The sequence below is a fragment of the Lithobates pipiens genome, unplaced genomic scaffold (assembly GCF_037356315.1).
Source record: "Lithobates pipiens isolate NorthernLeopardFrog02 unplaced genomic scaffold, aLitPip1_a1.2 Scaffold_1, whole genome shotgun sequence".
NCBI classification, from domain to species: domain Eukaryota; kingdom Metazoa; phylum Chordata; class Amphibia; order Anura; family Ranidae; genus Lithobates; species Lithobates pipiens.
Window position 1 is genome coordinate 206,936,575 of NW_027507685.1, and position 14,384 is coordinate 206,950,958.

At 43.2% G+C, this 14,384-nt stretch overlaps 1 protein-coding gene across 2 annotated transcripts in view; it reads right to left on the minus strand.

Annotated features, from left to right (window-relative positions):
- Positions 1 to 2,723: 2,723 nt before the first annotated feature.
- Positions 2,724 to 14,384, minus strand: part of TMEM91 (transmembrane protein 91) — a 105,165-nt gene continuing 93,504 nt past the window's right edge. For both annotated transcript variants that reach the window (XM_077481063.1, XM_077481055.1), the window contains exons 3-4: positions 4,856 to 4,999; positions 2,724 to 3,209 (exon numbers count right to left, since the gene is read on the minus strand). In XM_077481063.1, the coding sequence (XP_077337189.1) occupies positions 3,051 to 3,209; positions 4,856 to 4,999 (303 nt within the window). In that variant the 3' untranslated portion in view covers positions 2,724 to 3,050. The remainder of the gene's footprint in view (positions 3,210 to 4,855; positions 5,000 to 14,384) is intronic.

Consider the following 14,384-nt stretch of genomic DNA (forward strand, 5'->3'; position numbering starts at 1 on the left):
ACTGGCTATTGAACTTCCTTTTTCTAGTCCCGTCCTACGTGCTGTACGTCACTGTGTTCTTAACGATCGGACTTTGGTGTGATTGTGTGTAAGCACGACAGTTTCAGCGGAACTCCGTCGGAAAAACATTCGGAGTTATATTCGGCGGTATAATCCCAGCTGACTAAGATAACACAGGGATTTGTTGGGTGTTGGGAGAAAAAAACAGAATCTCTTTAATGGGGGACTTCACTTGGCTCTTCAAAAATAAAATTGGGCGTCTACAGTACTTGTACCTGATAAGTGTTATTTTTGGATAGCCAGGTGAAATTCCTCTTCAAAGAGATGCTTTTATCCTGCCTATGTGGGGCAAAGACCCTCTTATGCTCACCCTACCCCACTACCCTTTCCACTTTTTTATTCTACTGTTGGCATTAGAGTAAGTTGTGTTGATAAAAATTGGGAGTGATGACATTACTTCACCGATCATGTAATCATTCCTGCCCTGTCACAGGGGAGGAGGTCGCATGCCCCTTCATACCCAGATATGCCAGGCCTTGTGACAGTATCGGTATGGCTGTTTAGAAAGAAGGGGCTGGTCGCCTAAGGCCTCACACTCCAGAGGCCTCGCGGCCGCCTAGTTTCCTAACGTGGGAGGGAATGTCCCCCGGCTGGTGTCCCCAGGGCTGGTGTCTTTATTAGCACAACTAGTTTTCCCTGCCAGTAGCGGACTGACTACTTCAGCACTGCAGTGCCCGAGCTCTCAGGGTCAGTGGATCTTTCTGTGTACTCCCCTCCCCTTCTGCCAGGCTCTGCTCTGATCTCCAGCCATGTGCAGAGCTGAGAGCTCGGATAATCCCTACAGTGGCTGAGTTGCTCTCTGATCCAATCTCCAGGATGGACCGTCTGTAGTGGAGGACTTGCCAGAGCTGGGGCCTGGCGATCACCGAGAGTGCCCCAAAAACTACTGCTGCCAGTTGCCCCACACACACAGTCCTAATGATATGTATGCCATATGAGGCCACCTACTGACCCCCTGTCATCATTATTCTCCTAATCATCTCCCTGTGCCTGGCATTCCACCACCCTACCTCCTGTCACCTTCATCCCCCTGCTCCCATCTGCCAGCTTCCTAACACCCCAGCCCTGTCATCTTCATCCCACCTGTACCCCTCTCCCTCTGCCAGCTTCCTACCACCCCACCCCTGCCTTCATCATCCCACCTGCCCCCCTCTGCCAGCTTCCTACCACCCCACCCCTGTCATCTTCATCCCCCCTGTACTCCACTGCCAGCTTCCTAACACCCACCCATGTGTCATCTTCATCCCCCTTGTACCCCTCTGCCAGCAGCTTCCTAACACCCCACCCCTGTCATCTTCATCCTCTTGTACCCCTCTGCCAGTTTCCTACCACGCATCCCTGCCATCTTCATCCCCCCTGTACTCTTCTGCCAGCTTTCTACAACGCCAAACCTTGTCATCTTCATCCCCTCTGTACCCTCTTCCAGCGCTTTCTACCACCCCACCCATGTCATCTTCACCCTATCCCCCCTGTACCCCTCTGCCAACTTCCTACCACCCCACCCCTGTCATCTTCATCTCCCTGTACCCCTCTGCCAGCTTCCTACCACCCCACCCCTGTCATATTAATCCACCTGTACCCCTCTGCCTGCTTCCTATAACCCCACTCATGTCATCTTCATCCCCCTGTTCCCCTCTGCCTGCTTCCTATCATCCCACTCATGTCATCTATCTACCACCTCCCACCTCTGTAATGATGTGCAGTAACCTCTAGCAACCAAATATTGAGTGGTAATATTGTGCAGTAACCTCTAGCAACCAGAGGGCGGTTATGATGTGCAGAAACCTAGCAACCAATCAGTGAGCCTGGAGCAATCAGTTAGTGTGAACCAGATCTTTATGTTTACATTATTAAAGTTTTTTTTTTTGATAAGTCTATGTGCGTGTTTGTTTTTTGGGATGTTTGGGTGGAGAGCGAAATTGCTAGGGGTGGGGGGAGGGGCCCAGGAAAAGGTTTGCCTAGGGTTGAGTGTTTGCTTGTTATTACCATAATAAGGCCATCTCTTTTATCATCTCCACACAGTCTCTGACCATTTCTTGTATCAGGTCCACACAGTCATTGACAATCTCTTGTATCATGTCTGTACCATGTCTGCAGTCTGTTACCGTCTCTTGTATCATATCCGTACAGTCTCTGAACATCTCTTGTATCAGGTCCACACAGTCTGTGACCATCTCTTGTACCATGTCTGCAGTCTGTTACCGTCTCTTGTATCATATCTGCACAGTCTCTGACCATCTCTTGTATCTGGTCTTCACAGTCTCTGACCATCTCTTGTATTATGGCCGCACAGTCTTTTGCTTCTCCTGGCTTCTTTTATAGATTAACTTTAACCAGGAAAAAAAATATTCCTTATGAAATGTAATCAATATGGCCTGCCTTGTGTTCAGTTTTATGTGCCTCCCACACTGCACTCTGTCAGCATATTCTGAGCCTGCAGTTATTTCTCTAATATATGGTCCATGTCGTGCCTTCTTTCATGTCTAAACTCTGCCTGAACTCTGCTTTTGAAACAAATGCATCTCCCAGAGTGTCTGAGCCATATAGCCTTTAAGTGTGCGAACCTCAACAAATCCCAGGAGGGGACTGGCAGAGACTGAAGGTCTCATGTCTGTCTTCTCCCTTGTCAGCCATTATAGTTACATGTACTGTCAGCTGCTGGATACGGAATGATGGGACTTTATTATAAAGGATTACAGAGAATTACACATTGCACAATTTAAAAATAAGCTTTCCAAATTTCCAGTGAATATACATGTGGACCTTTTTTTACACAATGCCCAGAGTTCTTCCACAAGGAACTGGCTGGAGTATGAGATGTATCAGGACACTTCCGATTTTTTTCACATCTGAATAAAGTAAAATGAAGAAAAGTAGATTTCCATTGAACCCCCATTCTTTATCTTTGTTGTTTTCTGGATAACCAGCAGACAAGAGGACTCTAGTCATGATAATGGGAAGTCTGGCTGTCCAATCCAACATTTGGTCCTCTAGGTGGGGGCTCTATTGGACAGATAGGCAATCAGTGCCACCACAGCACCCACATAGGTGCAAATGCCAAGGAAGATCGAGAGAACCGCCAACAAGAATGTCTGTCGGGAGGCCACGATGGCCCCATGGTAGTCGCCTTGAGCTGAAGCTTTGTTGGTCTGTAGAGAAGGGAGAAACTGGTTACAAAAATAGAATTACACAGACTTTTCCTCAAATCACAGTCAAAAGTGTTACTAAACCCAAGAGCCTGCATTCACTATATCTGGTCTCCCACAGAACACAGAAGATAGAAATCCAATTCTTTTAGTAAATATAAACTGGTAAGTACTGTTTCTTTTCTCATCAGCAGTATAAAGCCAGTCTTGTGACTTGTATCCCTGTATGGTAAAGCTGGTAGGAGAAGTTTTTATTCTGCTCTCACTCTCCCTTTGGGATTAATAAAGTATTCTGTGTATTCTGTATAAAACTTCAGGAATCCTGACCTTCTGTCTGGACATTGATGATTGGTCCTTTGCTGATCACATGCATTCTCCCAAGAACATAAAAAAAAACTCTAGCAATGCACACCAAACTGAGCATGTGCAGCCTGACTCCTTCCATTTATAATATTTAGAGAGGAGTTGGAGACACTGGAAGAAGGTGAAGATCATAGAAGACAGGATCAAACAGCCTTTTTACACAATGCAGGGCATTAAAGAGGAAGTAAACCCTGATGGGTTTACTTCCTCTTTGATTCCCTGCAACGGTAAAGCATAATGGACTACTATGCATCGCATAGTAGTCCATTATGTGTCACTTACCTGACACAGGAGCCAGCGAAGTCACCACTGTCCCCTGTAGTCCGGAGCATCCATCTTCTCGGTGGGTCTCGCTGCTCCGCTGCTGTCTTTCGGCAAATATCTCCTAAACCGTGTAGGTTTAGGAGATATTTCTTGGACCTACAGGTAAGCCTTAATCTAGGCTTACCTGTAGGTCAAAGTTGGTTGTAAGGGTTTACAACCACTTTAACCCCTTAGGACCCACAGTGAGTATAACAAGCATGTTTTACTGCATATACAGACTGATTTTACTGTTGTAGGTTTAGTAACACTTTAAAGTTTAGGAATTAAATAAGCAATTGGATGGTCATTTTACCAACAACCAGGGCCACTGATAAGGCCGTACAGCCAGCCCTCCTGTCCCGGGCCCAAGCTCCATCAGTCCAAAAAAAGGCCTTTACAGCCACAGCAGAAATTATATCCTTCATGTGCGTGTAAAGGCAGGCGTCCCAATACTTTTACTAAAATAGTGTATATCAATACAAAGATGGACTACAAGCTTATATTATCAGAAGGGGACCCCACTAAAGAGGATTTCCTCTCACTTCCTTCTTCCCTGACACCAATATAAGAAATGGAGTTGTGGTTGTCGCCCTATCAGGAAGTCACAGATAACAATAACAATTATTGTGAGATGTGGTAACACTTCCCCACTTTACTGCAAATGTATTTCTGTTTTTGATAACGGTGAACACTTAAGAGGCTTTACTCCTTCCCCACTCCATCCTAAACTAAATAAATGTTTTGGCTAGAGTTGGGGGAAGAGTGGGACCCCCTCATTATCATAAGATCACTTATCAGTTTCCACCTAAACCTGAAATATTGGATTTCAGTGGACTGATCCTTTAAATAACATTCACCCCGAGCCCCCCACCCCCCATCTACCCTCAGAAATATACAGAGTGTTCCAGTTTTAGCCTCTACATGGCCTTCCATCAGCAGACCTGGGACAGGCAATGCCTGCGGCAATGTCAGCCACCACTTACCTTTTGTGACAGGAAGAACGCCGCAATGCCCAGGGGCCAGAAACAGCAGAGCATAGAGAATACAGCTAGGCCCAAGTAATCCTGGGGGAAGAGCAGGGAAAAGTGACTCTCACTGTCTGTGTCGCTTTCACTGGAAGAATCGTTCTAGAAAAGAGAAATAAAACTCATTAGTGGAAAAAGCAAAACACAAACATCCACAATGCATACTCAATCAGGCTTATCCATCAAGGATGTGCAAAGATCAGAGATGTTACGCAAAGCGTAAAAACACAGCAACCAATCACACCTTTTTGCCTGATTTTTTTGGCTCACTGACTAGTGTGCGGTTAGGCAGCCCCATACAGAACAAACTGTGATGCCCATTTTTTCTCATTTTAACACATTCAGGGACAATATGTTTACTTGCTGCCTAATATATCCCACTGACTTTTAGATTGTAATGAGATAATCAATGTTATTGATTGCTTATTGCTTATCAATTTCACTCTCTAGATGTGCAAAGCTGGTAGAGACATCTCCAAAAAGACTTGCAGATGTAAGTGGTTCTACAAAGTATTGACTCAGGGGGGCTGAATACAAATACAAGTCACACTTTTCACATATTTCTCTGTAAAAAACTTTGAAAACCATTTATTGTTTTCCTTCCACTTCACAATTATGTACCGCTTTGTGTTGGTCTATCACATGTAGCACTGACCCCTGAAGGAGCTGCTGGTTTTATTGGGCTTACCGTTACCTTCTTGAGTGCTTCTCTGTCTAGGGTTCCCGTGGTAGATGGCCCAAAGAAATGTGGAAACTGACACTTAATCTTCTTTTCAGTTATTTATTTAAAGCAGAACAGAGTCTCTGAGTTTAGGGTAGAGGGTTAGGAATAAGTTCAGGTACTTTGGACTGCAAAAATGGAAAGTCTTTTATAGGAAAAATCCAGAGAATAGCAACCGTTTCACAGCTGGATTTTACAACCCCCGGATAGACCTCCTCTCACTAGGCCTAGCAGCCGGTAGGGTGTTAAGTAAAGTCTCTGCCACAGACTTGAGCATAGAATACTTAAGAAAGTCTCTGGCACAGACTTGAGCGTTACTGAGGGACATAGACAAATTTAAAGAGCTATCATACGGTACCAGTATCTCTCAGCCGGTCCGGCGATACCGTATGAGTGTAGATCCATGAAGTGTCCTTCAACTGAGCCTCCAGGCTCCTTCAGAGAAGCCAGCCTTGTGCACATAGCCTTCTCCTGAAGAGTCCTCCCCTGGGGTTTCTCCAGTTGCTAGGCCTCTCCCTTAGATGAGACAGCACCGGACCACCTTTGAATCAATAGGCCCCCGAGATCCATTCAGGCCTGTCCCTGCAGTTGCATCGCCTCGGGCTAACCAACCCCGAGACTTGGAAATGCATGGTTCTTCACCTCAGGCCAAGAGGGCCATGGGGGCTGGTCAGGAGGACCAGAACCAAACCGACTGAAATAATCTCCGGAACAGAACCCCCAAACAACGTGATGTCGGTACCTTAAATACCACCTCCCAGAATGCACAGCAGGAGAACACTCCCACTGGGCTGGTTTCCGAAAGAAACGTGGCATTCAATACGCCCAGCTAGACTGCATTCCTACTCTTGCCGGTGGTGACAGCGACACATGCAGCCAAGGAGAACCCAGTGCAACCCAACTGGACTGATACTGAAACCATAAATGTAGTAAATTAGCCCCAAAACCAAACTGTGGTCTCAGGAAGTTTAACTTTGAAAAACATATAGCGCATGCTTATCAGGAGCCAGCGCTACACACATAAAATGTAAAACAAAGAAAATCCCAATAAAATACATTTATGTTTTTGGTTGTAACATAAAATGTGAAAAATTTCAAGGGGTATGAATACTTTTTCAAGGCACTGTAAATCCTGTATAATAATAATAATTATATTCACTTAACCTGTCAGGGATCTTAATGTTTTGGCTGATCGATGTATAGTACTTTATGACAGATTATATTTTAGCTGTGCTATCCTAATATTCACAATCACAATGCTGGAAAAATCCCATCACATTTTTACATTAAAATACATACTACACCATGAATATATTGACTTTGACATCCTAATACCTATCATAGTATCATATTATTGAATACGCTGTCACAACGATACTTATGATATCACAATACTTACAATGGAGTCATATATTAAATGAGAGATCATAATCTAGGCTGACATAAGAATCCTGGCAGGTATATTGTAAAAGTCAGTGGGATCGCAATGTATGACAAAAATATTGAATGGGAAAAAATTATTAAAGCACACATGCTACAACCTTATTGAAAACTCTCTAAATCTATGAGATTGCTTCCCTTTCAAGGTGGTGTCAGGAAAATTGAGTGAAAGTGAATTAAGCCCACAAATGGTCCCACTATTAATAAATATGACTGAAATGTGTGCAGACATCTTTATGTGTATATGATTTCTCATACAGGTCTTGTATAGTATAGCGTGTAGAGTGGGGTGACCTGATATCACTGGTTTCCTGGGGCAGTCCACAATTTTGGGGGGGCTGTTCTGGGGGAAAGAAATCTTGATTTTCTCTCCTGTTAAAAGAACAGCTTTAGTAATGGCGTCCCCTGCCTGGGTGGCTGCAGTGTAGTCCATCTTTAACAATAACATTAACATTTCTATGATTGGTCTGGAGCAGGAGAGAGGGGAGGGGTGTGTCTGCTCCTGGCCATTTCTGATGATGTCACATGCCAATATTATGTGGTCTTCCTATTTCCTCCTCTCTTAGCTTGTGCAGAGTTTGTTGCAAGAGGTGAAGATATACTGTAGATTATTTGCCACCTTTCTCTTGCATGTGATGATGACCTTCAGTGCACTCCCGGACATACATTTTTGGCTAGAGCAAATTAGGCTCAGGTTTTATTACATTATACCCCTTTAAGCCCCTCCCACTGTCAACACAATTTGGCCACAACCAACATGGGGTGTGGCGCACTTTGCATGCTGCTATTATCCCCACCTCCTGGTCCACCCCTGCCCCAACTCCAATATAAAAAAAAATTGAGATATTTATTATAGCAAAAAGTAAAAAAAAAATATATTTTTTTAAAAATTCACACTCTTTTTTTGTTTATAGCAGAAAAATAAAAACCGCATAGGTGATCAAATACCACCAAAAGAAAGCTCTATTTGTGGGAAAAAAGGACGCCAATTTTGTTTGGGAGCCACGTGGCACGACCGCGCAAGTGTCAGTTAAAGCGACGCAGTGCCGAATCGCAAAAAGGGGCCTGGTCCTTTTGCTGCAAATTGGTCCGGGGCTTAAGTGGGCAAAATTCCCTCCTAAACTTGGGGTGCGTGTTATACGCCAATAAATATGGTATAATTTATAATATTAAAAGTAATAATGGATACAGATAATAATGGAAAATATAACAAGAATACCTAACCAAACAAGCTGTTTCTGCCACGGAGTCCCATCCGCTTGTGGGATGGGAAAATCTTGTTTGGATACAATGTTGCATGACCGCGTAATTGTCAGTTAAAATGACACAGTGGCGTATCGCAAAAAATGGCCTGGTCATTCAAGCGGAAGTAAACCCATCCATAAAACAGTTTCATTTCTGTTGGCTTGTCGAATACTGTCCCCCGTCGGATAGTGTCCGCCCTGTACTGCGCTTGCGCACTACGGAGGACAAGGAGACGCCGAAAGTCTCCGAAGATGAATGGCGCCTGCGCACTGAGTCCAGGTTCAAGCCCCACCATCCAAGTGGACATAGAGTTAGAAAAAATAATAATGATAAGCATAAAAATGAATATGAAGGACTGTATGTTTTAATGCTGGACTGATTAACGTGGAACAGTGTGTGCTCTCATCTTTAAACCTTTTTTTGTGTGTTAAGTGGATATAAGCTCTGACAAAAGACATTTGGATCTAAAGATACTACATGTTCAGTATAGATAACTATTAATTACATGGAGATGTGGTATTAGCGCTGTTAGTGGTTGGATTTGAATTTTCAGGTTAATCACTTTTTTGTATTTACATGATAAGGTTAGTTTTATAACGGCAGCTAAATATTGAGAACTAATCCCAGGTGGGAGGGAGTTGACTGCATCCTATGAGCGCTGGGGGCAGAGGTAGACATATCAGCTATTGAGTGTATACCCCTGCAAAATATAAATATATACTGAGAATAAAAAATTGCCGAGCGAAGTGAGGCCGTGCCTGAAGCGTGGTGTGCGAGGCGAGCCCGCGAGGGGCCCTGTTACTAAGTGCATAGCGTATGTCCACTTGGATGGTGGGGCTTGAACCTGCACTCAGGGCAAAAGGTACTATTAAGTGCGCAGGAGTCTTTCTGAGACTTTCGCCGTCTCATTGTCCTCTGTACTGCGCAAGCGCTGCGCCTGCGCAGTATGAGGCGGACACTATCCAATGGGGGGACAGTTCTCGGCAGAACACCGGCATGTAACTGTCAAACCATCCAATGGCTGGTGTCATAACTGATCACATGTGCAGCATCATGCCAGTTGTAGATTAAACAGGCAAAGATGGCAGCTTCCTTGGCTGAAAACGATAGGGGGGTTTACTTACACTTTAAGGGGGCAAATCCTTCTGGTCCTTAAGTGGTTAATATTCTTTTAACAGGCCTGTGACCTGTAGTTACAGTTTTATGCACCTCCTTGTAACATTTGGTATTGAAGCTATAAAATAAAGCTGCGTTCAGGCTGCAAAGTAATGTTAAATAATGCCATAGGGTGTCATATGGAGGGGGTTCAATTCAGATAGGAGGCTGATTTTTTTTTCCTGAAAGGTCCCTTTGAAGCAGAAGAGGTAAGGAGTAATTACAGATCTGGGCTTCTATGTGCGCACAACTCTTTATACCATATAATGAAGCAATTTTGAAACGTTGTAGCATTGTTATGAACACTACAGCATAATATGGCCAAGTGAATTTGTATTCCCTAAATCCTACTTTCCTTCCTTTATTATGATGTTACTCTTTTTCTCAATTCCATAAGAGCCATACAAGCAAGAAAATGATCAAAAGCCCTTTTTCATTGAACCCAAATTTATGATTACTTCTTTGTATTTCTAAAAAAGTGTAACCATACCCTAAATCCATATCAAGGAAACAATGTTATACAGAGGGCCCCATTTAGACTCAACGTATTATATTTTTAAAGCAAACTATAATACATTTTGGGGGCATTTTATTTTTATTTTTTGTTTAGAATTTTTAATCTGTTTAATATCTGTTATTTTACTATATTTATACAGTCTGAGTTATACAAATTGCAATAAATGTGTAATAAACAACAAAGGATACCCAGAGCTCTATGAGCTAGCTAAAATGACAGCACAGTAGCACCCTGCCTCATGGCTGGCTTTGTTTAATTAAGCCCTGGTTCACATTGATGCTACTTTGAAATTGCGCTACTTCACTTGCAGTAGCGCGATTTCAAAGTAGCAAGGCCAGTGCGATTTCAGGTGCTACTTGATAGACATCTGTGTGGCTTCATGCACATATGTCTATTGAAGTTGCACCTGAAATCAGCAAAAGTAGTACAGAAACTACTTTAGAAAATCGATGCAGCGCCGCAAAATCGGTGTCGCACTTACTGGAACAGTGCCATTGCCTCCAATAGGCTGCAACTTGAACTCTCAAATGGCATGACAAATTGCTCCACTGTAAAACCTAGGCTAAAACTTTAAATGAGCTGTCTTAAAAGGGGTGAGCAAGTTTAATCTCTAGCTGAGAGATTTAACCACTTGCTGGCAGTCACCTCAATTGCACACTGCTATTATCCCCTAACGATTCGCAGGAATTTTTTGGTAGATCAGTCATGTTATAGAGGAGTAGCAATTGATTAGTGAACCAATAAGACAAACTGCTCCCTAGCATCTTGTAGAAGTTACTCACATGCACTGTTCATTCATGCTGAATTAATCTCCACTACATGCAACTTTTTCCATAAGGGGCCATTTGTTCCATCTGTTTAGCAATCAACTGATACTTCCAGAGCTTAGTCTCTAGTGATTTTAGCAGCACGATTAAACTAATAAACATCTCCTGTGTGGGTCCAGCCAAATGAGGTGGCTACCGGCAAGTGGTTACATCCCAAGAGATGAGAAATTACTTGTGTAGCTTAAAATGGTTCTAAAGGCAGAGCGTTTTTTTTTACCTTAATGCATTCTATGAATTAAGATAAAAAACCTTCTGTGTGCAGCAGCCGCCCTAATGCTCCATACACACAATCGGATTTTCTGACAACAAAACCGTGGATTTTTTTCCGAAGGATGTTGGCTCAAACTTGTATTGCATACACACGGTCACACAGATGTTGGCCCAAAATTCAGAGCGTGAGAACGCGGTGACGTACAAGACGTACGACGAGCCGAGAAAAAGGAAGTTCAATAGCCAGTGCGGCTCTTCTGCTTGATTCCGAGCATGCATGAGCGACAGGTTTGTGTACACATGATCGGAAATTCCGACAAGTTTTGTTGGCGGAAAATTTGAGAACCTGCTCTCAAACATTTGTGGGCAGAATTTCCGACAGCAAATGTTCGATGGAGCATACACACGGTCAGACTTTCCGAAAAAAAAAAGCTCATATTCAACATTTGTTGTCGGAAAATCCGATTGTGTGTATGGGGCACAATACTTAAGCCCCGTCGCAATCTATTGATGTGCAAGAGAGCCTCGGCTCTCTGGGGACTCTCCCTACTCATTGGCTAAAACAGCAACGAGGTGTCATTTTCTCCTGCAGCTGTCATTCACAGCCAGTGACCCAATGAGAAGAGGGGGTGGGGCTGGGCTGAGCTGCGGCTTTGTGTGTGAATGGACACACAGAGCAGCGGCAGGAGGGAGGGAACAGGAGTGCTAGTGGGGGACCCGAGAAGAGGAGGATTGGGGCAGTTCTGTGCAAAACCGCTACACAGAGCAGGAAAGTATAACATGTTTTTTTTTTTTTAAAGGCCAAGCTTTTAAGATCAATTTAACTATAAGGACTAATTCACAATTTCCTGTGCGGTGCAATTTTGCAGCCCATTGAAATGAATCACATCGGAACATAGTAAAAGTATTGCATGCGCTACTTTTCAAAAATGCTCTGCACTAAATTGCATGGTACTGCGGTACCGTGCCTTTTTGTGCTCGCAAACACAGTGTTATTTGGGGTGCCATTACCTGTTGTATATGTACATGCAGCAGATCACAAAGGCAGTGTGTTTTGAGCACAGTACAGGAAACGCGCACAGAATGCCCCTTTCCTGCACTCCGTTCTGGTGTGAATCGGCCCTTAGGCTACATCACAACAACGGTGGCATGACTAGACCCGACATTATCATCCCCTTCACAGGGGTACAGAGTACTTTAGTAGATACATTCTTTGCTACTGATAGACAAAGTATATATAACTACTTGCTGACCATGCTATAGCCGAAAGATGGCTACAGTGCGGTCATCCAGTTCTGGGTGGGCGCCTATTGACGTCCTTCCCCCCCGCCAACCCTCAGGGAGCACATGGAGCATGCTCTGTAAACCTTCAGACAAAGCTGATCACAGATCGAGGTAAAGGGCCAATCACAGCGGCCCTTTACCATGTGATCAGCTGTGTCCAATCACAGCTCATCACATGTAAACAAATGCCGACTTTCCTGTGAAAGGGGACATTTACACTGATAATTAGGGCACTGATCACTAGTGCCCTGATTATCCGTGCAGCCCCTGTAGAGCCAATCAGTGCCCTTAATTGCAGCATATCAGTGTCCATCAGTGCAGCATGCTAGTGCCCATCAGTGCAGCTTATCAGTGCCGTTTCATCAGTGCCCATCAGTGTAGCCTTATAAATGACCATCAGTGCAGCCTCATCAGTGCCCATCAGTGCAGCCTCATCAACTCACATCAGTGAAGAAGAAAAATTACTTATTTGCAGAAACATAGAAAAAGTTTGTTTTTCAAAATTTTCCCGCTTTTTTTGCTTGTTTAGCAAAAAATAAAAAACCCAACGGTGATTAAATACCACCAAAAGAAAGCTCTATCTGTCTTAAAAAAATGATAAAATTGTAATTTGGGTACAGCGTTGACCGTGCAATTGTCATAAAAAGTGCCACAGCTCTGAAAGCTGAAAATTGTCCTGGTCATTAATGGGGTGAAAGTCCTTTTTTACACTATATGTAGCACATTGCCTGTAATGAGCTTTTGTGCTTTGCGCATAGAGTACTCCATTAATTTCCATACATTTTGAGCCTTGAGCATTTTTTAGCCGTGCGTTTAGCTTGCCTTTAACAGACACGCTTTTTTATGTGCGTTTTGTAAACATGCGAAAAATCATGTGATTTTGCATGGAATTACGCGCTACTGTAGTGTCAATGCAGAATAAATAGATTTTTATTTGGAATCATGCCTTACTATATTCTTTTTTCTTAAGCACATCATATTTTTGTGAATCTCTTGCAAAGTTTATTTTCTGGTGATCCTGCCAGTAACACATCCTATTGTAGCCTGACAATGCTAAGCTAGTGTCATCAGCCTGCAATGCGTGCTCCCTAAAATGACCATTGGGCTGTCTTCATGCTAATAAGGAAGGCTAACAATTCTGAAAAGGAAAAAAGATATCCCCTATGGTGGGGTTTTTTGGGCAGCAAATATTTCTGTAATATAGTAAAAAACATATATATGCGAGTAGAGTTTAAGCTATGGGGAGAATTTATTATTTCATAATATTTATTGAATAAAACAGAGGATTTAAATGACTAACATGATAGTCAAGAATTGAACTCCACTTGACAATAAAAACATATTATGGATGCACATATATAGACAAAGTTAATTATGTCACATAAACACTGTACACCTGTATATACAATGAAGAAATGACACTGACGCGTTTCGACCCTCACAGGGGTCTTCTTTGGAGGATTTGTCTATTATGGAAGAAAAAGACAACTATAAATAGTTATATGAAAAAAAGAAATTGTTCATCATAATGTACTAAGAACAATTTGCTGTAAGCAATATATACATCTATCATCACAATGTTGTATAATTACCAGTTAGTGTGCATCACACGCCGTAAAAAATATGGTCCACAGTGGGGATCCTCATTAGAAAGCACATGTAGCCCGAGACATTCCTCTCCTGCCCTGCATAGATGCACCAAAGATCACACAATAGGCCCTTGTCGCTGTAGCCCACCCAAAAATGGGGGGGGGGAAGGAAGGGAAACGGAGTCCAGGAGTGTGGCTTACGAGAGATCACATGTATAGATCCACCTCCAGTGTAACACACGGGGCTGACAATTCTGCCCTAATTGAGTGTTAGTGGCTTAGCACTGCCAGCCTGCAACAGGAAGTGTTGTCACTGGCAGGATCTCCAGATAGGAAACATTTCAACATAGTCACAACAATGATGCGGTGAACCACATTAATATTGTGCCATTGTAAAAAAAAGACAAAAAAAGTATGTTGGTAGACTCAAATTTCTGTAGCTCAGTAAATATGTTATAGTGTAGTGCAAGCTGTCAGAAGAGGAGGAGCAGCCTCAAAA